This window comes from Lissotriton vulgaris, chromosome 3_1 (assembly GCF_964263255.1).
Source record: "Lissotriton vulgaris chromosome 3_1, aLisVul1.2, whole genome shotgun sequence".
Taxonomy (NCBI): Eukaryota; Metazoa; Chordata; class Amphibia; order Caudata; family Salamandridae; genus Lissotriton; species Lissotriton vulgaris.
Window position 1 is genome coordinate 671,221,984 of NC_141689.1, and position 22,913 is coordinate 671,244,896.

A 22,913-nucleotide genomic window follows, 5' to 3' on the forward strand; every position below is an offset into this window, starting at 1 on the left:
CAAGTCAGTTCTAGTGACAGCATTCAACGAAACGTCAAGGGCCGCCGACTTCCCCATGTTCATCTTGAAACCCGCGACGCCAGCAAAGGTCTCTAATTCATCGATGCACGCTGGAAGTGCCCTCCCTGGATCTGCTAATATCAAAATGATGTCTGCATAGAGGCTAATGGTGTGAGTGTACCTCCCCATCTGTATTCCAATCGCATTCGGGTTTTGGCGTATCCTCTGGGCAAGGGGCTCCATATAAAGTGTGAATAGAAGCGGGGACAGTGGACACCTCTGCCTGGTGCCCCTTTCTATCGCGAACTGTTGGGAGCTGCAGCCATTAACCCGCACCACTGCAGATGGGAATCTGTAGCAATTGAACACCAGGGTGCGAAATTTCTCACCTATGGCCGCTTTCGATAGGACCTTCTCCAGATATGGCCAATGCACCCGGTCGAAGGCTTTCTCCGCGTCAACAGCTAGCAGCATTCTCTCCCCGGGTATCCGGGAGGCCTTCTCTAGGACATGGACCACCCTCTTGGTGTTATCCACCGTTTGCCTTCCGGGGACAAATCCCGCCTGATCTGGGTCCACCAGTCCCGGGAGATGAAGTGCCAAACGGGCCGCAAGGATCCCAGTATACAACTTGAGATCGATATTCAAAAGAGAGATCGGTCTGTAGGAACCACATTGCGTCTGGTCTTTCCCCGGTTTAGGGATGACCGCCACTGTTGCTCGGAGTAGGTCTGGAGGGATAGCTCCAGGAGTGGAGAAGGAGTTAAAGAGGCGCGTGAGGATCGGGGCTAACACGGGGCAGAATGTTTTGTAGAAAAGTGACATGTAGCCGTCCGGGCCTGGAGCCTTCCCGTGTTTAAGCCTGGAGATGGCTGTAATCACCTCCTCAACTCGAATATCCCTTTCGAGGTATTCTGCCTGTTCTGGAGTGAGAGAGGGAAGGTCAACCGATGCCAAATAATCCGCTTCTGCCTGTGCCGTCGGGGGTTCGCCCGTTTAGAGGTCAGCATAGAATCGGCGGAAGCCCTCTGCTATCTGGCTATCCTCCGTAGCCATCACCCCAGCAGATATCAATAGCTCCTTCACCAAGTGCCTTTTGTGCGCCAGAAGCTTGCCACATTTGTCTCCACCTGTGTAATATGCGTGCTTCAAGCGTAATGCAGCATATTCTGCCCTATCCATATCTAAAGCTGACAGGAGTTTCCTCGCCGTTTTAAGTTGCTTCCAGATTCTGGGAGCTCCCGTCCTCTGGTGAACCTGTTCCAGCTCTCGCACTTTACTGGTGAGTTCTTCCCGCTTTTGCTGTCGTTCCCTGTTCTCCGCGGAGGAAATGGCAATGAATTCCCCTCAGAGCACTGCTTTCAGTGCCGCCCTCTGTGTCGCCTGGGTGGTATCAGCATTATCATTGTCCGTTTGGTAATCACGTATCGAGTCATGGATGTGCTTCACCACCGTCTTTTTATGCAAAAGAGTGTCCCTGAGGCGCCAGACCCCACGCTTGGGCGACATCGGTGGCAACTGAAACGTCCCAGTGACAGGGGCGTGGTCCGACAGAGAGAGGACCCCTATCTCGGAAGCTGTGGCCAAGTCACAGACCTGCCCCTTGACTAACAGATGGTCCAGCCGTGCATAGGTCTTATGTGTGTGTGAGTAATAGGAATAGTCTCGGGTGGTGGGGTGGAGACGGCGCCAGAGATCGTGGAGATCTAATTCCTCCAACTGGCTTCTGCCCGCCTGCTAAATTTCCCCTGTCTGCGGATATCTCTGTGTGGACTTATCCAAGGAAGAATCGAAGACCATGTTCAGGTCCCCCCCTATAATTATGTGCCTGTCTGGGGTGGCGGTGATATCCACTATGGCTGAATGAAGAAATCTTTCTTGGTGTTCGTTGGGGCTATATACCGACCCGATGGTGAATACCAGACCCCCGGACTTAACTCTATAAGCGAGGAGTCTACCTTTCTGTTCAGCAAATTTATGTAGGACCTCCCCTTTAAATGTTCTGGACACTAGGATTGCTACCCCGGCTGTCTTGGTAGTGTTGGAGGAGAAAAATTGTGTGGGGAATTTGTGAGAGCGCATCCTCTGACAGTCTCGGGCCAGGAGGTGAGTCTCTTGCAGGAGACAAATGTCTGCGTGTGTGTTTTCCAGTAGGGATAGCACTGCCCTCCTCTTGACACATTAAGGGTGACTACTTTAAGGGCTGTCATCTGTGTGGGTGAAACCAAAGTTCAAGCAGTGAGTCACGGCCCAGGAGGGGCGGCTCTGGTGCAGATAGCGCGTAGGAGCATTGGAAGTCTAGAGCGAATGAATCAAAAGCACTGGACGGTCCTTGTCCACCCCCCCCCCCAACTCCCCTCGAACTTCCCCCAAACTACCTTCCCCCCTCCCCCCTCCCTGTCTCCCTCTACCCCCCAACAAACCCCTCATGCAAACAACCAAGCACCCTCCTCCCCCTCCCTTCTTCAGACCTCTGAAACCCCAACAACTTTCAGTCCCAGTCATGTCCAGCGGACAAGTCTGTGGTGAGTTACCAAAGTGGACATCCGGCAACTTACTCCACCTTCCTCCTCCCCATGGCCCCCCTCCTCCCAGGACCCAAACCTGCTACATCAGTAAGGCTGTGGTGTTCTTCCCCCGGAGCGTCGTTATGCTGTCAGCGCTACCATCACCATTTGAAGCAGTGTCTCTGGCCGCTTCGGAAACTGCATTCGCCATGCCAGTTCTAATGGTAGGCGAGTCCGGTCTTCTGGGGTTGGCGGGCACCCGTCTCCGCGATACCCTCTGCCAGCTGTCTCTGGGGCCGCGTCTCTGGCTCGGTGTAGTCGTTTCTTCCTCCTCCGCCGTGATCCCCAGAACCTCGCACGTTTCCTGCAGTGACCGCAGTTGGTGCATCGTGCCATTCCATCTGAAGATCAGGCGGAAGGGGTGTCCCCAGGCATAGGATGTTTCATGCTCTCTCAAAGTCAGTGGCAATCTTAAATGATTTCCGCCTCTGGAGGGTGATGGCGGACAAGTCCTGATACAGGGCCACAGAGTGACCACGAAAAGTGAATGAGGGTTGCTTCCGTGCCTCAGCCATGATGTGTTCCTTCAGTGGAAAGTCCGGGAGAAACGCTAGGATGTCCGGTGGTGGCGCTGATGCTCGTCGAGGTGGTCCTACCCTGTGTGCTCTATTGATCTGGACTGGGAACTCTGCGGGCTCGCCCAGGATAGCCCTAAACAGGTCTCGCAAGTAACCAGCCACATCCGAGCCCTCTTCTGTCGACGGAATTCCCCGGACTCGGATGTTGTTTCGTCGTGACCTGTTTCAAGGTCCTCATTGTGCGTTTTCAGGTCCAGATGCTGGTCTCTGAGGCGCAACACCTCCTGTTGCAACTGCACGATGTCCTTGTCGAGACGGTGGCTCGTGCTCTCCACTGTGGCCACTCACTCCCCCAATTCATCCACCTCTCTGCGCACCTCCCGAACTTCTCCCGCCACTTCCTGCTTTAGTGTCTGAAAATCGTCTCTGAGGGTGCTAAACAGCGATTCAAGGAACGATTTAGTGACAGGGGGTTCCCCTCCACTCGCACCTTGCGATCCTCCGGCTGAGCTTGGAGACGGTTGCCCCCAGTCTCCTCTCTGCTGGGGCCTATTAAGCATTTCGGGGAGAGTGCGATCTCCTCGTTTGGTGCCTTTGCCGGACGCCATCTTGGAACGAGTGTAGGCCAGTTCTCCCCGGCTCCTCGGCTTGACACTCCCTGCCCCGTGGGTGTTTTCCTGGGCTAAGTAGGGGACTGTCAGTCGTCACCAGCGGCAGTTTCGAGTACATCCCAGAAAAGCGCTTCCAGCACCGCCGCACTAGGCTTCAGCCGCGGCTGCGACGGCGGGCGCCATTATATCGCTCACCCTTCCGTTAGGCCCCGCTGTTCTCCGGTTGTTGCGGGCTCTGCTGGGCACTCCGTTGCGTGGAGAGGTCAGGTCGCTCCGATGAGGCCCCACTCGGACACTGGTTTGTGGGCGCAACTGCGATCCGCGATATCGCCTCCGTGCCCGTTGTCTCCGCCAGACCTCGATCGCACCGGGCGGGGTAAGCACTGTGGGGCCCACCGGATCGTCCCGGAACCCCTCAGTTGCGTTTGCTGACGGAGGCCTCTCAGGCCGCCCCTGCCGCCGTCCACTCCAGTCCAGCCGTGCCTTGTGTTGCGAAATCAGCAGCCGATGGTCGGTCAGCGTGCGTCAATGCAAGCTCCGGGACCTCCAAATCAACCGGGTTCTCCGTTGCGTCTTATGTTCGCCTACCAAGCCGGAGGGGGCTCCAGGGGGGGGCTGGGCATGCAAGACTCGACGTGGAGCCCCGTGCCCCCGCCACTTCCGCTCCAGTTCTCTCCCAGCGGGCGCTCAATCGAGCAGGCCGAAGCCGCGACCCCGAGCGCCGCCCACAGCTGCTCCGGTGAAGCAGGCCCGCCGGTCTCCGCTAGTATTCAGGGCCGTCCGGGCGCTGTGGAGCCATACCTCCTCCGGCGGTGCACGCTGATCGGCGGTGGGCGCGGCGTGTGGTCGTTCCGTTGCCTCCCGACGTGCTTCGGGGGCCGGCCTCTTTCTCCTCCGACTCCCGGTCCGGACCTTCAACGCCGTCCGACGGGCTGTCCTGAGGCCAATTTAAGACCAGTTCCAGACCAGGGTCTTCACGTCTGGTTACGCCACCTCTCCCTGCGCTGCTGAGCTCTGGCAGGGGGAGAAAAAGCTATATTTTAGGGCTTGGGCCTAGTCGGATCGGGGAGCTGCGAGAGGAAGCGTCCTCTCACTCCGCCATCTTGGCCACGCCCCAAGCATCCCTTTTTGATATTTATTTGCCATGTTTTGTATGATCCCAGCCAGTTTTTTATCAGTACGTAGGCTTAAATAATGCCTGTGAAGATGCTCTTGTACTTTTCCTTATAATGGCCTGCAGACTTATACTAAAGTAAAAGCTAAGTCTGTTGGGCTCAAGTGGCTTGGCTACGATCTTGTTCTCTTTTTACATATTGAAACTTGCCCCATGCTGTTTATCAAATACTAAATCACATGCATTTGATCCTTAATACAGTAAAACAAACTAATGAATTCTGAAAATCTTATTTACTAACGGGTACTTCTAACCGGAGAGTCCTCACCTTTCGCCCTTGCATGTCTGTTGGTGACATCATGCAGTTCTGCACTTTTCCCATTCTGCCCTGGAAGTGACAACTAAAGCCCCTTATAAGTTACACCCAAGCTCACAGATGTCAGTTCCTGTCTTTCATCACCTTCATTAGTGGATCCATAGCCAGCTACTAAATCTTTCTCGTTAGTTGACAAGTTTTTTCTCTTAGAATTTCTTTTCAGTACATGACGAAACATGTCCCGCCTAAAATTAAGAGGGGACATGTATGGATTTATAAGGACTATCTCAAACAGATGTCTGTGACAGATCCCCATGAGTTGTCTTTCTGGCGTTTGAGTTCTGAATATGATTCCTAGTCTTGTGAAGAGTGTGCCCTGCTGCACCCGAAGGTGTTCTGGGAACATAAAATCTAGCTGTAAATTGACGTACAATGCAGAAAGTTATGAGCCCCACTTGAAATCGGGAATGCTGTATGTGTCCCACTCTTACGCCATTCTAGCGGGTCAAAACATCTTCATGCCTGGCACCACAATATGCTGATCTCGACACTTTTTTTTTTTTAAACTCTTTATTCACAGCTGCATCATCAGAACAAGATCTCGACAATGTTGATGGTGGAGGAGGATGTGGATCTCATTGTCCTGTCCAACTCCGAACCAAATCAGTCTCAACCCCAGCAAAATGTTGATGCTCCCAGGCCCAATAAACTCTGACTATTATAAGACCATACCTTTGTCTAGGAGCCAATTTCCAGTGATCCAGAAACTTTTTGGTTCAGATTCTGACCAGATTCAACCAGCTTTTGGTGATGATGTGGATACATTTTTCCCACAATATAATAGAGGCAATTTTTATCTGGACTTTCAAGAGGGCAGTGCGCTGGATACTTCCCCTGTTGTGAGGCTGGGGCAGTAAAGTCTATCTGTAAATTGCTGAACAATGCAGTAAGTCATGTAAGTCCGATTTGAAGTTGAGGACGCTTTATGCTTCCAGCACTTACGGCCATTCCAGCGACAGGTTGTCGTCGCAGTCCGTTTGGGTCAAACCAGCTTCAAGCCCGACACCACAATATGCCGATCCCAACACCACTAATGGTTGCGGAGGATAAGTATCTCATCGACCTGTCCAACTCCTATCTTAATAAGTGTCAACCCCAGCAAAGCTTTGATGCGCCCAGGCCCGTGCCTTTGTCTAGGAGTCAGTCTCCAGTGCTCCAGCAACGTTTGCTAATTTGCACCTTTGAATACAAGCGCTCCTGAGGCGGAAAGCCGGGAGCTAGGCACTTTACTCTGTTTTATTATTTTCTTTTATGAAATACGATCGCGTTTTTAAACTTTAATTGTATCAGCCACGCAATTTACCAGTGTAATTGTGCTTCGCGTTCACGCTGTTTGTTACAGCAGGGCGCTTCCTCCCACTCCACTTCACAAACCGGGGGCCGATTTAAGGGTCTTCACGGGAGAACAACTGTCTTGCAAAGGGCGACGACTTTGGCCGCCATTGCAATTGGAAAAACGCGGTCAGCGCTCTAGCGGTCGGGCGAATCACAGCCCGGGCGCTACTTATGAAGCCTGACTTCCGTCCGCGCAGCGGGCGGGCGCAGCGGGCGCGCCGATGGCGCGCCGGAGGCGCGCCAGAGGCAAGCCCGTCTGGGCCCGTCCGGGCCAGACTGGGCCTTGGGCCAGCCACTATGTCCGTGCTCCCCCATGGACCCAGAAGGTATTCTAAGGAGGAGCTTCTGTCATTTCGACTCATGGCCCATCCTGGATGCTCGCACTGGGTGGGCTCCAGCCCTCCCTTTTGCCGATGCCCTGCCTGTCCGGCCCCTTACAGTGGGGAGTCGGTCGATAAGAAGGTGGGTAGAACGTTGCAGATGGCTCTCCTGAACTGTAGATCGCTTCCGAAGCATGCGGTCGAGATTCACTTGCTGTTAGAAGACAGCAAGCTCGACCTGCTCTTCTTGACGGAGACGTGGCTATCCCCTCACTCAGACTTTGATATTGTTTCGGCGCTCCCCAGTGGCTTTAATATCCAATGTGTGAACCGTGACAAAGGTATGGGGGGGGGACTTGCCATAATCCATCGGGAGTCCCTGACCTGCAGACTGCAGGAGGGCGGAATTTTGGATGCAGAAAGCGCTTGTTTTAACATTCAGCTCACACCCACCCACTCCCTATCAGGTCTTCTCATCTATAGACCCCCGGGGAGCCTAAAACACTTCCCTGACTCCCTGTTGGAAATTTCTTTATCTGCTGCCTCTCAGGCCTCGAATTTTTTGATCCTGGGCGACTTGAATATACACTTCGACGACCCCAAGGACAACGCTGGGGCTGAACTAATTACCAACCTCAGCTACTTTGATCTTGAACTTACAAATAAGGAAGCCACCCATAATAAAGGCCACTTGTTGGACCCGATCTTTTCCAACATCCCCCAGATTATAGCTAAACCCCCCTTGCCCCTACTATGGTCAGACCACTTCCTAGTGCCTTTCTCATGGGAATTTCATCAAGGGGGAATCAAAGCCCCCTGTTCCCGTACGCTTCAAAGGCCATGGCCAAGGTTGTCAGTAGACAATTGGTCAACTGCTCTTGAAAAATCTGTTCCCCCTACAGAATCGGATGCTCTACAGGCAGACAAACGGTCTGGGCTTCTGCTTGCTCCGCCGAGATGTCGCCATTGGGTGTCGGAGTTCCTCAGGGCTCTGTCCTGAGCCCAACTCTATTTAATATCTTCATGACCCCTCTGGCGGCTCTGGCGGAGTCCTTCGGGGCCCAGATCGTTTCTTACGCCGATGACACCCAGCTCCTCTTCACCTGTGAGAGGGGTGCGGATTTCGATGGAGGTAGGATCCAGGGTTGCCTTGAGGCTGTGTTTCAGTGGTTCCATCATAACAGCCTCAAGTGCAACTCGGATAAATCCGAGGTCCTCTTTTTTGGGTGCAGTGCGGACCCGGATTGGAAAGAGTGGTGGCCTGAGAACATGTTTCCACCAGCAAGTTCGTCCCAGGTAGCTAAAAACCTTGGGATTAAGATCGACAATGGCCTCACTCTACGCTCGCAGGTAATCGGTCTCACTGGCACCTGCTTTGGCTTACTCCGGATGCTTCGCAAGTTCCTTCCCTTGTTATCGGAAGAACACAGGAAGATCACGGTGCAGGCGATTATAGGCTCGAGAATAGACTATTCCAACGTCCTCTATCTCGGCCTGCCAGAATACCTGCTTCAACGATTACAGGTTGTTCAGAATTCAGCAGCACGTGCTATCTTTGGACTATCTCGCCGTGCCCGAGCCTCGGGCCTCTTGGAGGCTCTGCACTGGCTTCCCGTCCGGAAGCGGATAGTTTTCAAAACTCTCACCCTGGCACACAAAGCCTTGCACACCTCCGGAGCAAAATATCTTCAGAAAAGGCTGTCCTTTTACCTTCCTGCCAGGTCTCTTAGGTCTGAAGCCTTGTTTCTTGCTGTAGTGCCCCGTGTGAAGAGAGCTCGCATCGGTGGTCGCTCCTTTAAATTATTAGCGCCTCAGCTGTGGAACAAACTGCCTGTGTCCTTGCGCAGCACTCCTAACTTGCTGGCCTTTAGGAAGGGGCTTAAAACTTGGCTTTTTACTTCTTAGTTTCAGGTCCTATTAGGTTTCCTCTTTTTTCTGTTTCTGTTCATTTTTCCCTGTTGTGTTATGAGATTAGTGTGCAATTCAAAGCGTCGGGACACTCTTTTGAGTAGCCGCACGCTATACAAAAAACCCGTATACCATAACATAACATAACATAAATTTTCGAGACTGGCTCACTAATTCCCTGGATTCGGTTCTGCCTCCTAAGCCCTGTACAAAAAAGAGCAATACGTTTAAATCTCCCTGGTTCTCGCCTGAACTAAGAGAACTCAGGAAGGAGTGCAAAAGAGCTGAGCGCACTTGGCGCAAAGACTGGGCACCTATTCATAAAACTGCATATAAAGAAGCCCTTAAACTTTACAAACTAGGACGACTAAAATCTAAAGCTGCTTTTTTTGAAGAAAAAATTCGTCTTTCTTCAAACTCTTCCAGAGAAACATTCAAAATTGTAAACATGCTTCTTAAAGTCCCAGCTCCCTCTTTGGTTCAGAATGACCCAGTACTGAGATGCAATCAGCTAGCAGAATTTTTCGACACCAAAATCCGGAAAATTCTAGATAGCCTTCCTCAATGCACATATTGAAGCAAATTTTGAACATCATTGCCCCGGTAGCCACGGAATTACTCAATTCGTCGCTATCCTCAGGCATAGTGCCCCCGAGCTGGAAACAGGCTAGGGTCAAAACTCTCTTAAAGAAACCAGGACTGGATATCTCCGATCTGGCCAACTTTCGCCCGATCTCGCTGCTACCTGGTCTGAGCAAAGTGGCCGAAAAATTGGTGAATAAGCAGATCTCCGAGTACCTAGAGGTTAACCATCTCCTCAGTGACTCTCAGACTGGTTTTCGCCCGGGTCAGGGCACGGACACCGCCCTTCTGGTGGTGACTGAAGAGGTAAGATGCATCTTGGATGCAGGGGGATCAGTTGCTCTGATCCTCCTGGATCTGAGTGCTGCATTCGATACTGTGGATCATGCTGTCCTGGCCCAACGACTGGCCCTGCTGGGCATTAAAGGATCAGCCCTCAAATGGCTGCAGTCCTACCTGGAGGAGAGATCCTTTAGGATCTGGGAAAATGGGTCCATGTCAGAGCCCTTCCCTCTGCAGTGTGGGGTGCCGCAGGGTTCCTCCCTCAGCCCCACACTGTTTAATGTCTACATGGCCCCGTTGGAGAAGGTGATAGCCCCATTTGGGGTCAAAGCTATGAGTTATGCCGACGACACGCAGCTTGTCGTCTCGCTGTCGCAACATGAGGGCAGCTTGGTTGATCTCCCAGACTGTCTTACAGCCATTTCCTCCTGGATGTCCAGTTCAAAACTTAAATTAAATGGATCTAAGACGGAGATCATGCTCCTAGGCAATCAATTTACCTCTCTGCCCCCTGAGATGTGGCCTGCTTGTATGGGAGATCTTCCACTCCCTAAGCAGCAAATAAAAAGCCTAGGGATTTGGTTCGAACACCAACTTACATTCAAGACCCATGCGCAGAAAGTGGTTGGAGGCTGCTTCGGCCTGCTTCGGGCAGCCCGGAAGGTACTTCCTCTCCTTCCCTTTCAATCTAGAAAGCTGTTAATCCAGGGTTTGATTCTGTCTAAACTGGATTACGGGAACTCCCTTTTCCTCGCAGCCCCCCTTGCTACCATCAAGACTCTTCAGCGAGCTCAGAATGCAGCAGCTAGGCTGCTAATGGGGGCGCCGAGAAGGGCCTCAGCCAAACCATTGCTGAAAGCCCTGCACTGGCTCCCCATCCAAGAGCGGGTCTCTTTCAAATCCCTCTGTATTGCACACAAGACCCTGCAAGGCAAAGGCCCTCCAGCCCTGAGAGGATTGATCCGACCTTACAAGTCGTCCAGGGCCCTCCGCTCGGATGGAGAAAATCTTGCCATTGTCCCACGAGTGAGGAAAGCGAGAACAGGAGGCCGACGGTTCTCACTGAATGTGTCAAACAAATGGAATGCCCTCCCTAGAGAACTCCGAATGGAACCGGATCATCTGAAATTTAGAAGAGCACTTAAAACTTTTTTGTTCCCTACCACCCTCTAATCTTGCTTTCGCTTGAGTTCACCTGGTTCAGATTGGGATTAGCGCTGGGACGCTCTAGGGCAGCCATGCGCTCTACAAATCTAAATCAAATCAAATCAAATCAAATCGGTTTAGTCACTCACCAGAGTCAACCAGCTTTTGGTGGTGATTGATTTTTACCCACAATATAATAGTGGCAATATGTATCTGGACATACAGGAGGGCAGTGGCTGGACTCTTCCCCTGTTATGAGGCTGGGTTCACCCCTCACCCTCATCCCACCACCGTATGGCCATGGAAGAGGCAGCCTCATTCGCTGTGGCCATCAGTTGAGCGGTTCTAGACTTGTGGTTACATTACACTGAGGTTAAAACTAACTTCCTCAGCAAAGTTTTACAACTGGGACATGCCTCATCTGAAACTTTACTGCAGTTCAATGAAGTCTTGAACGATGCCTTCATGATCACTAAACACTGCTGTACCCACCTGTGTACCCATAGGGGGCAAGACGTCACTGCCCACACCCTACTGCCCGGGGCAGCTCTGCCTTCCTGATGCAGCACTTTATCCTGACAGTATCTGCTTCTACCAGCATGGTTAATCCCGATTTGTTAGACCTGACAGCCTTTGCATAGTCTTCCTCAAAATTATTATTTTTTTGCCCCTTCTGTTTACTGAAATTATTTGTATTGGCTTCAGGACTCTGTGCACCTTACCACTGCTGACTAGTCCTAAAGTGCCCTTGCATACTCCACAAAACATCGCAATATTGGCCTACACCTGATTGGCACATTTATTTTACTTAGAAGTCTCTAGTAAAGTGGTACACATGTTCCCGGGCTTGTAAATTAATTGCTACTTGTGAGCCTGCCGCACTTATTGCACCACCCACTTAAGTAGCCCTGTAAAACATTCCTTACGCCTGCCATTGCAGCCTATGTGCCATTTTAAACTGCCAGTTTGACCTGGAAAAATGAACCTTTTGCCAGACCGACACCTCCATTTTTAATACATATGTCAACCCTAAAATATGCCCTAAAAAGCCCATAGGGCAGGCAGCATTGTATTTTAATATTGGAAATGTTCTGGTACTGAAAAACTTCTAAATTCCTTTTGCACTACTTTGATGCCTACCAACCCATAGGATAACATTGGACTACCTTATATTTAATGAGTGATAACTTTTGTTTGGGACCAGGTAGAAATACCATGTTTGGTATCTAAAGAATTGGCCTCCAGTCCATAAGTGGGTGGTATTTAAAGTCCTGCTCTTAGCTTTTGGATCCTTACATGCTATTGGTCAAAAAAACCTGGTAATTGTTTTGTGCTCTACAGCACACAGAGACCACTGAGATCGTCAGATGCTAACCTCTTTCATAAACCTAATTTCAGGCTTAAAACAAGAGGCGGTAAACTATATACAGTGTTGAGTTCTAAAGCCTGGAATCGGCTCCTCCTCTCTCTGAGATTTGTGACAAAAGAAACATATTTCTGAAAACTTAAACACCTAGTTACTTTAGCTTTCCATGGAGGCAGAGAGTTGGCTTACTTAATTGGCTAAGATAAAAGGCTTGTTGGTTTGCTGTTTGTGAGACTTTCTTTGGGTCTTTAGTGCATTGGCTATAATGTTTTGTTGTCTGTCGTAGCGCCAGGGTGCTCGAGGAACAGTGCACTCTATAGGATATACCTCATTCATTCATTCATGTCTTCATTTGCCAGCCTCGCCATCAGGCCAGTCAACGCCAGTTGTTTGCTGGGTAGGTGCTCCCATACATTATAGACCATGGAAGCAGAGACCTAGCCAGCAATCCCAGAGGAATTCTGTGCAAACCAAATATGTTATGTGGTCTGATGTGGACACGACCGACTGTTTGGGTAGAGTGGTTGGAATTAGTGTGATGCTCAAGCACCGCACATTAAATGGAATCCACAAGTTTTTCTGGTTATGTTCAAGTGTTGCTTGTGGATAGGCCATTTAAAGGTGAGAAAAAGGGCTGCACCCTGAGTGCTTCAAAAAAAGTAAAGCTACTTTTGGTCTCTCCACTCCCCCAACAATTTTGCTCCTTTCGAGGCTAGGGGTGTACCGTCAGTTGACCACCATCCCAACAGCAGGTACCACAATGCTGTCAGTGTAGGAAATCCAGCAGATGTCTAGGCTTGCAAGGACAGGGAACCTCCCATTCACCAGACCCTCAACCAGCAGCCTCAAAGCTGCTTTAGTTTACCTTTGGGGTCACACAAACACAATCTGAGAGAGATGTAGATCAGAGGATCTGGTCTCTGGCAGAGGCCCATCTCTCTATCAACTGGACTAGTTGCAGGCCAATCATTTGGGATTGAAAGCCTTTCTGCTGCCCATCAAGGGAATGCTGGTTCAGGTCATCATGGATAGCACCACTGCCATGTGGTATTGCTACAAGCAGGGCAGGATTGGATCCTAGGCCCTTTCTCAGAAGGCACTTGCCACAGGGCATTTCCCTGATTTACACTGCCTATCTGGATCTATAAACAGTAGAGCAAACGGAGCCAGCAACACCTAATGAATTACGAATGCCAGTTACACAGAGAGGTGGCGAAGGGCGTCATTCATCAATGCTTAAACCTAGTCTTGAAGATTTGGCACTTCTGAGAACGTGCAGTGTCAGCACTTTTGCACACAAGTTCCCAAGAAGGCTTTCTCTAGGAGATGCAGTCTATCACGAGTGGCGCTCTGGACTCCTTTATGGCTTCCCGCCGCTACCTCTTCTGCCCCAAGTTATGAACAAGATCTGAAAGAGACACGTTAGTGATAGATTCCTTACCTTTGAATATCCCCAGGCGTCAGACTGGATCTGGAAATTTTGCGTAGCAGTACCCTTGCGCGTCGGTAGGCGTCGTCTGCGGCTCCGCGTCTGTCGTCGGCGCCGTGATGACGTCATCGGAGTACTTAGACGCCGCCTCCGCGTGCTGACGTCAGTTCTTCTTTTTTTCCGCGCCAGCAAGCGCAGATCTGATTAGTCACTTTTTGACTAACCTTTTTTGATCCCTTTTGATCATTTTTCTTGAGTCTTGCGACTCCGGACGGTGCCGATAGGGATGCCAGGTTTCAAACATTGTGAGGATTGCGACCGACTGATGTCGGTCACCGACCATCACCGTCGGTGTCTCCACTGTCTCGGCGTCGACCACGACGACAAGGTCTGCTCCGACTGCCGGGCCCTGACTTCGAAAGCTAGTCGGGAGCGGTCCAGCAAGCGACTCGAACTCCAGCAGTCGGCCCCGCGCCGCGAGAGGTCCTGGTCCCAAAGGAGGTCGAGGGATAGGTCGCGGGGTAGGAGCCCTCACAGCTCCGGGAGTCGACATCACTCCTCCGGGTCGAAGTCATCGTCAGGTAAGCACAAGAAGTCGAAGAGACGTCATCGCTCTTCCGACTCCCCCCGACGCTCGCGCGACGCGGCCGGGGGTTCGAGTGACACCGCCCACACGGCTCCGTCGGAGTCGCGGGCATCGCAGCCTGTCCCACACCCTCGGTCCCTGGGCAGAACGCAACGCCGGAGGAGATCGAGCGCTTCCTCATGGCCATGAGGTCCCTCGCTTCTCCGACGGGCTCCGCGGCGACTTCGGGCCCAGCGGACCCATCTGGGGGCCCTAGCGGGTCGGGTGCTTCGGCCCCTATGCCGTTTGGTGCTTCGGCCCCAACACCGCCGGCGCCTTCGGGCCCGGCGCTGCAGGGCCCCTCTGGATCCGTTTCAGGATCTGGGTCGTCGCCGGTTGACCTGACGACCTCACCGGCGCTGATCCCTCAGGTGTCCCCTCCGGCGCCGTCCTCAGGCGGCGCCGTCCCGATGCCTCCCTCGCTCCGGTTCCGGCGCCGCTGGGCGCTGCTTTCGACGCCGCTTGGGGAGTTTACCTTCTATGAACCGGCCCCATCGTTTGACAACCCTGATTATCAGGAGATGGGTGATGAGGAGTATTGGGAGGGGTCTGAGGACCCTCTGACACGGGAGTGTCAGTCTCAAGAGGACTGGACAGGTGGACTTGGGAATGCCAGTGGTCTGGACACCTCACCGGACACTGGCTTTGTCTCGCCTCCTACCGTGGCTACGGAGGAGGGGGCAACCTACAGTGTGGTGTTGATGCGGGCGGCCAAGGCCTTGGGCCTTGAGCTCCCCGTTGCGGCCGTGAGGACTAACCTCCTCACTGAGGTCCTTAAACCGCAGTCAAGCTCGGCCGAGCCTCTGCTGCCGTTTAATGAGGCCTTGACCGGCGTTCTTTTGGGCACTTGGTCCAGGCCCGCTACGGGTTCGCCCGTAGATAGGAACATGGCCAGACGCCACCGCCCGGCGACCCATGTTTCCTGTCCACCCACCCCACCCCCGAGAGCCTGGTCATCCAGGCTCCGAATTCCCAGACTGCATTCCCGTCGGCTCTGCCGGACAGGGAATCCAAGAGGTATGAGCAGTACGGCAAAAAGGTATTCTCCTCCCTGAGTCTGGGACTGCGGTCTTCCAACACCGCATGCCTCTTGGCCCGCTACACCCACACTCTGTGGGACACGGTCGCGGAATTGCTGCCAGAGTGTCCGTTGGAGGTACGGGCCAAACTCGGCCAGGCCCTTGTGGAAGGCCGGGATGCAGCAAAATATTCTATCCGGTGTGGGCTGGATACCCTCGACTCACTAGGCAGAGTGATGGCAACGACTGTGGGGATTCGTCGCCACGCCTGGTTAACGTCGGCCAACTTTTCGGCCGATGTCCAGAATACACTCATGGACATGCCGTTTGATGGCCGTCGCCTTTTTGGCAACAAGGCAGACCATGCGCTTGAGCGCTTTAAGGACCCTAGGGCTACGGCCAAGTCCTTGTGCCTCTCGGCCCTTTCGCCTTTCGCAGCCAAGGAAGGGGCGCCCCCACACGTGCTGCCAGCCACGCACTGCAGACTAACATCCAACGCGGTGGCGGCTGTGGAAATCGCAGTGGAGGCGGTTGGGGACAACGGCGAGGCCAGTCCACACCTTCCCCCGCAGCATCCGCCTCAAAACCCTCCTAGTCCGTGCTTTCAGGCCCATGTGACGCCAGTGGGGGGCAGAGTTTGCCATCACCACTCCCACTGACGCACTGTCACATCGGAGAGGTGGGTGCTGCAAATCGTCCAAAGGGGCTGCTCCCTCCCTTTCGAGACGACCCCTCAAGCCATGCCACCGCAATACCACTGCGTATCGGGGGATCATTTGCGACTTCTGCAGGAGGAAGTTACGGCCCTCTTGGCCAAGGGGGCCATAGAGCGTGTTCTTGGGTTAGAAGTAGGGTGTGGTTGCTACTCCCACTACTTTCTGGTACCCAAGAAGGGCAAAGGGGGCCTACTCCCTATCTTGGACCTACGAAACGTCAACGGCTTCCTCAGGAAGTAGAAGTTCAAAATGCTGACACTGGCTCAGGTCTTAGCTGCCCTGGACCCAGGAGACTGGATGGTAGCGTTGGACTTGCAGGACGCATATTTCCACATCCCCGTCCTGCGGTTCACGGTAGGCCACAAGCACTTTCAGTTTACCGTGCTCCCCTTCAGCCTTACCAGCGCCCCATGGGTGTTCATGAAAGTGATGGCGGTGGTTGCAGCTTATCTGCGCAGGTTAGGGGTTTCAGTCTTCCCCTACCTCGATGACTGGTTGTTGAAGGCGGGCTCGCCCAAGACAGTCGTCGGCCACCTCCAGACAACGGCAGACCTCCTGCACCAGCTGGGGTTCTCCATCAATGTGCCGAAGTCGCACCTGTGCCCCGCCCAGAAGCTCCTCTTCATCGGAGCAGATCTCGACTCGGCGCAGTTTCGGGTTTACCCCCCGAACAGCGGGTTCGGGATATACAGGCTCTGATTCCGATCTTTCAGCCTTTATCCCGAGTCTCGGTCAGGTTGACGCTGCGGCTTCTGGGCTGGTGGCCTCCTGCATCCTTCTGGTGCATCACGCCCGGTGGCGGATGCGGGCTCTGCAGTGGGACCTGAAGTTTCAGTGGGCCCAGCATCAGGGCAACCTGTCCGACCATGTCCTGATCTCGGAGGGCACTGCGAGACAGCTGCAGTGGTGGCTCACGGACCGCGATTGGGTCAGCGGCAGATCCCTCTCCATTCCCCAACCGGAGCATGTGGTTGTGACGGACGCGTCCCTCCAGGACTGGGGAGGCCACATGGGAGAGGCGGAGATCAGAGGCCTCTGGTCTCCGGTGGAGTCCTGGCTCCGTATCAACCTTTTGGAGCTGCGGGTGATTCGTCTAGCACGGAAGGCATTCCTCACCTCTGTCCGGGGGAGTGTGGTGCAGGTGTTCACGGACAACACCAACGCCATGTGGTACTGCAACAAACAGGGTGGGGTGGGTTCGTGGACCCTCTGCCAGGAGGCTCTGCGCCTTTGGCAGTGGCTGGAACATCAGGGTGTGTCCATGGTAGTTCAACACCGGACAGGTTCTCTGAACGTCAGGGCGGACGAACTCAGCCGCCGGTGCTTGATGGATCACGAATGGCGTCCGAACTCGGACGTGGCGCAAGTTCTCTTTCTGCAGTGGGGAGAGCCTTGGTTAGATCTATTCGCCACAGAAGAGAACGCGCTATGTCATCAGTTCTGCGCGTTGGAATTTCCAAGGCGGCACTCGCTCAGAGACGCTTTTCGTCGCGAGTGGAGTTGCGGTCTGTTGTACGCCTTTCTGCCTATACCACTTCTGCCCAGAGTGCTGAAGAAGATCAAGCGCGACTGGGCCCTTGTCATCATTGTGGCTTTGGACTGGGCACGAAGGTACTGGTATCCCGAGCTACTCAGTATGTCAGTCGATCCCCCGGTTCGTCTGCCTCTTCAGGAGGACCTTCTGTCGCAGCAGCAGGGGACAGTCCTCCACCCGAACCTGTCCAGTCTCCACCTCCATGCTTGGAGATTGAGCGGCGACAGTTGAGGCCATTTGACTTGCCTCCTGAAGTCTGTAATGTCATTCTGGCAGCCAGGCGTCCCTCCACAAAGTCGGTATACGCCTGCAGGTGGAACAGATTTGTGGCATGGTGCACAGCAAAGGCTGTGGATCCTCTCTCTGCCCCTCTTTCTGAGGTTCTTCTCTTCCTTCTTTCTCTTGCCCAGCAGGGCTCTGCTCTGAGCACTATCAAGGGCTATCTTTCTGCCCTTTCAGCCTTCCTAAGGCTGCCTGATCAACCATCTTTGTTCAAGTCCCCTATTGTAAATCGTTTTCTGAAAGGCATCACGCATACGTTTCCACCTGTTCCCTTCATGATGCCTCAGTGGGACTTGAACCTGGTTCTTACTTTTCTGATGTGCGCTCCCTTTGAGCCACTTCACAACTGTCCTATCCGCCTTTTACTGTGAAGACTGCTTTCCTGGTTGCCATCACCTCTCCCAGGAGAGTGAGTGAGCTCCAGGCTCTGTCCTCTAAACCTCCTTTCCTTTCTGTCCATCCGGCCAAGGTTGTGTTGTGGACAAAACCCTCTTTCCTGCCCAAGGTAGTCACAGCCTTCCACATCGGGCAGTCCATCACCTTGCCCACCTTCTTTCCGCCTCCACATCCCTCGAAAGAGGAAGAGAGGCTCCACCGTCTGGACCCAAAACGTGCGCTCTCATACTATCTGGATCGCACACGCCAGTTCCGGGTGAATGACCGACTCTTTGTTGGTTACGTGGGCGCTAAAAAAGGACGGGCAGTGCACAAACGGACCATCTCTCGGTGGATCGTGTTGTGCATCCAAGCGTGCTACTCTTTGGCTAAAAAGGAACCTCCTGTTGGGCTGAGGGCCCATTCCACTCGGGCCAGGGCGACTACTATTGCCCTGGGCCGAGGAGTCCCCTTGCAGGACATTTGTCAGGCGGCTACATGGGCCTCGCTGCACACGTTCGCAAGACACTACTGCCTGGACAGCCAAGTCCGGGGGGATGGCTTCGTTGACCGTTCCGTCCTCCAGGACTTTCTTGTGTGTTTATTGGTTCGCAGACCCACCACTGGGGTTGGGATTGCTGGGGTATCTATTCTAAGGTAAGGAATCTATCACTAACGTGTCTCTTTCAGATGCACAAGTTACTACTTGTGTAACGATATATCTGTAAGAGACATTAGTTAGTGATAGATTCCTTACCGACCCACCCATCCTCCTCGTTCTGCGAACCGATATCTAGGGTTAAGGTCATCCCCTTTCAGGGCCCTAGTTTCATTGGCACCAGTGTTGGTTTTTAACATGTCGCTGCGTTTCTGGCGCGGAAAAGCTGTGTCTAAGAACCGACGTCAGCACCCGGAGGCGGCGTCTAAGTACTCCGACGACGTCATCACGGCGCCAACGACGCCTACCGACGTGCAAGGGTACTGCTACGAAAAAAATTCTGGATCCAGTCTGACGCCTGGCGATATTCTAAGGTAAGGAATCTATCACTAACTAATGTCTCTTACAGATATATCGTTACACAAGTAGTAACTTGTGCATCAGGAGCAAACTGGGCCAGGCCCTCCTGATGGTACACTTCTGGGCATGGAGAGTGTGATGCCTGGAACTTATAGGCTCAAGCATCCATCCTCTGATCAGCCTTCCCATATGGGAGGACCTTCTGTCACTGCAACAGGTCAGAGTCTTGTACCCGGGCATGTGCAATCTACACCTCCATGCGTGGAGATTAAACGAGGACAGTTGTCTACGTTCGATCTTCCTCCTGAAGTAGTGGATGTCATCCTTGCAGAGAGGCATCCTTCTACGAAGTCTGTGTGCACTGAACGCGGAGACAGATTTATGCCATGGTGTGACACCCACAATACAGACCCATTGCACATCAAACTATCAGATGTCTTGGTTTGGTTTTTGACCCAACAGAAACTTGCAGTGGGCTTGGTTAAAGTTTTTCTGTCAGCCTTTTGTGTTTACTGAAGCAACTGTCCTTGCTCGATTTATCTGTGATGCAATTTCCAAAAGGTTTTAACCACGTTACATCCTAAACCTTTATTGATGCGACAGCAGGACCTTCTTTTCCTTATGTTTACCTATTTTGAGCCATTGTCCTTTATCTCATGATCTGGGCCAGGGGTCTTTCCCAGAGCTTTAACCTTAGCTCATCAAGTGAGTGAGCTTCAAGGTTCTTCAGTCTAACTGCCCTACACCACCTTCTTTCCAGGCAAGCTAGTGCTGAGGACTAGAGCTGCCTACCTAGCAAAGGTTGTTGTTACCTTTCACAGACAGTCCATCATCCTGCCATCGTTATTTGCCCCACCTCACCCCTCGAAAGCAGAGGAGACACTCTATTGTTTGAACCACTGAAAATGCCCAGCTTTTACATTGATTACATCAAAGAACATTGGCTGAACGATCATCTCTTTGTTGAATTGTCATGGGCAAAGAAAGGCAAGGCACTGTAGAAAAGTACTTTGTTCAGGTGGATAGTCCTTTGCATAAGGATCTTGTGTGCGATGGGCCAGAAGTAGCCTCCAGAATGGTCAAGGGCCGATTCTACCTACGCCATTGCTGCTACCATAGTACTGGGATGTGAGGTGCCTGTCCTAAATCTTTTTCATGCTGCTACACGGACATCAGTGCGCATGGTAATGAAACACAACTGATAACCATGTCTAATGCAAAGAGCTTTGTGGCCTTTCAGTCCTGCAGGAAGTTTTGTTTGGAGTCATTGCATAGAACATCCCCGACCCCCCTTTTAGGACATACTGCTCTCGTATCTTGTCTAGAGGTGAAGTATCCGCGGTCAGAAGTATGCATCAGAAGAACACGTTAGTTACCTTTTAACACTTTTTCTGGCATGTGCTCTATCTAACCGCAGACACCTCACCACCCTACCTCCTTCCTGTGCACCATTCTTTGAAATAGACTCTTTTTCTTATAAAAAGGTTCCAGATTAGAGCTCTGCATACTGGCATGAACAGTTGGTTTTTGTGCTCCCAGTCCAAGGGCATGGACTGCCTCCACTAAGGGAATTGCCTTCAGCGCACTTGGGTGGCACATATATGCGGCTCCAGCTGTCACTCATGTTGCAGAATGGGGTTGACGCGGAGTTGTGTGGTTCCACAAACCGACGTGGAGAGCTATGCTGAAAAATATGTCTGAACCAGCCTGGTGTCTGGGTGAGGAATTTGTGGTTAGATAGCGTCCACCAGAAAGAGAGTTACTGAAGGTAAGTACCTGGTTCGTTTTATAATCTATTGACATAAAACTCATGAAATAACTATTTCACTTAATATATTTTATGATATAATATCTTTAAAAAAAGTACAATCTACACATTTAATTTTGATAGTATGATAGATACCATATGAACTTGGTGTTTAGGGTTTCCTTTTCTTTGTTAGCTGCGGTGCTTTGTTGCCTGCTGCATGCATGCCTGATATGAACTGAAGAGCTGCTCGTTGTTGTATACATTTTCTCTAACTCTCATCAGGGTCTCACTATGCGGGCCTGTTTAGCACCTCAATACTCGGGGCTTCTTCAAGCGCACCTAACCTCCAGGATTATGCTCGTACGCATCGTAAAAAGTTGACTTCTTCTAGCAACAAAGATGGTATGTGCATATTTTCCAGCACAATATCCTCTCATTCAGCATCTTCAAAAACAGTCACCTCAGTGATTTTTAATGTTGTCACTTGCTTTAGCATAAACTGTATGCATAAGTTTTCTTCTTTACCCCTCCATGGCATAGTCACGTGGTGGGTGTGATTATACATTCATTCCTCATTGATGTTGTCTATCATATGTCATCTCCTGCTATAAAAAGAATTTGCTTTGTCCGCCCTTCAAAAATGTTCTTCTTTGATTGCCAAAGGTTTTTTTTACTTGATTATTGATGTATGTAGTTGCATGGTTCATTAACAGGAAATTGAAAATAATATACATTGATTAATCTTTTCTAAAACTGATGTGGGTATATGATTTCCAGACTTAGGAAATAAGACTGCTGTTTCATAATTTGATTACAATCTTGGATTGCAGGGATTTGTTTTAACCGGAAACTTTGGAATTTGCATGGAGATCTTATCATCTTGCAGTAGATCTAGAGCTGTCATGAATGAAATGAACCAAAGTATTACAACAATCAACATTCTCCGTTCTTTATAAAGGTTAATCTCTCACTGGGCATTGTGGTACAGAGTCACACGACTGTGACCTTTTTTACTACATTTTATTAACACTTCACTGAATCGTGTTTTGTTTGCATTGGTGGCATAATGTAGCTTTTCCTAATGGCCTTCATATGCATGCTACTAAATTCTAACTTTTTTTTATTTCACATCCTCCCAACACTTTCGTTTTATTATTTTGGTAGCAATTATCAATTTCAGGTACCTGTTTTTCTCTTTCTCAGACGCTTCACGCGCCTCTGCAGTTAAAAGATTTTCTATCTCATTTGCCCGACACCCAACCAATGGTATGTTTTGCTTTTCATTTAAACAATTTCCCTTTGTTTCATTATTATTATTTTTTTTTTACTTTACAATTGTTTCAAAACTTGCAGCCCACAGCATCATTAATTCATTCTTATCCTGACTTGAGCCAACATTTTGATGCTCAGTTGTATGTCCTTGAAAGGCATAGTTCATCATTTTTCTTTGATGTTTCATTCCTTCATAAATCTTTAACTCATGAAATAGATTATCAAAATGTTTTCATGAAGTCCATCCCTACATTATACATTGAACTATGTCATCCATGTTGCACCAGCCTTCAGAAATGCAAATGTTTTAAATATATGATTTGATCATTTCTTAAAATGTTCTGCGGTTCACCATTTTTCTTATTAAATATACAAAACCGAAAGTCCAGAATCCTACGATCATCTTTAAGTTTATAGTAAGTTTACTATTTGTATAGAATTCAAGTTTATTGCAGTCAAAACATTTTCTTATTTATCTAAAAATGTCCATGACTTAACTCCTCCTCTCTTGTTCTTTGCTATGTTTGGCAGGATATACATGGTATTAGTTACATTATTTTTGTTATTGTGATGATCTGGTCCAGTTTCTTTTTACTTGCAATAGTTTTCTCTTTACCACTGATACCAATGACTTGTTTTTATTTTCCATTTTTTTCTCCAAATCCTTATTATGCATTGATGCTACTTGAGGAAGTTTCCATACTGATCTGGGGGAGATGAGGATATATATTATAAGATACACGCAAATAATAATACAGTCAAAAAATG

At 50.9% G+C, this 22,913-nt stretch overlaps 1 protein-coding gene across 16 annotated transcripts in view; it reads left to right on the plus strand.

The window, feature by feature from the left end:
• Positions 1 to 22,913, plus strand: part of PPIP5K2 (diphosphoinositol pentakisphosphate kinase 2) — a 1,400,407-nt gene that overhangs the window by 1,181,043 nt on the left and 196,451 nt on the right. For 4 of the 16 annotated variants that reach the window (XM_086960987.1, XM_086960981.1, XM_086960986.1 and 1 more), the window contains one exon: positions 22,077 to 22,139. The exons of the other annotated variants lie outside the window; for them this stretch is intronic. In XM_086960987.1, coding sequence (XP_086817113.1) covers positions 22,077 to 22,139 — 63 coding nt within the window. The remainder of the gene's footprint in view (positions 1 to 22,076; positions 22,140 to 22,913) is intronic. 16 annotated transcript variants of the gene reach the window in all.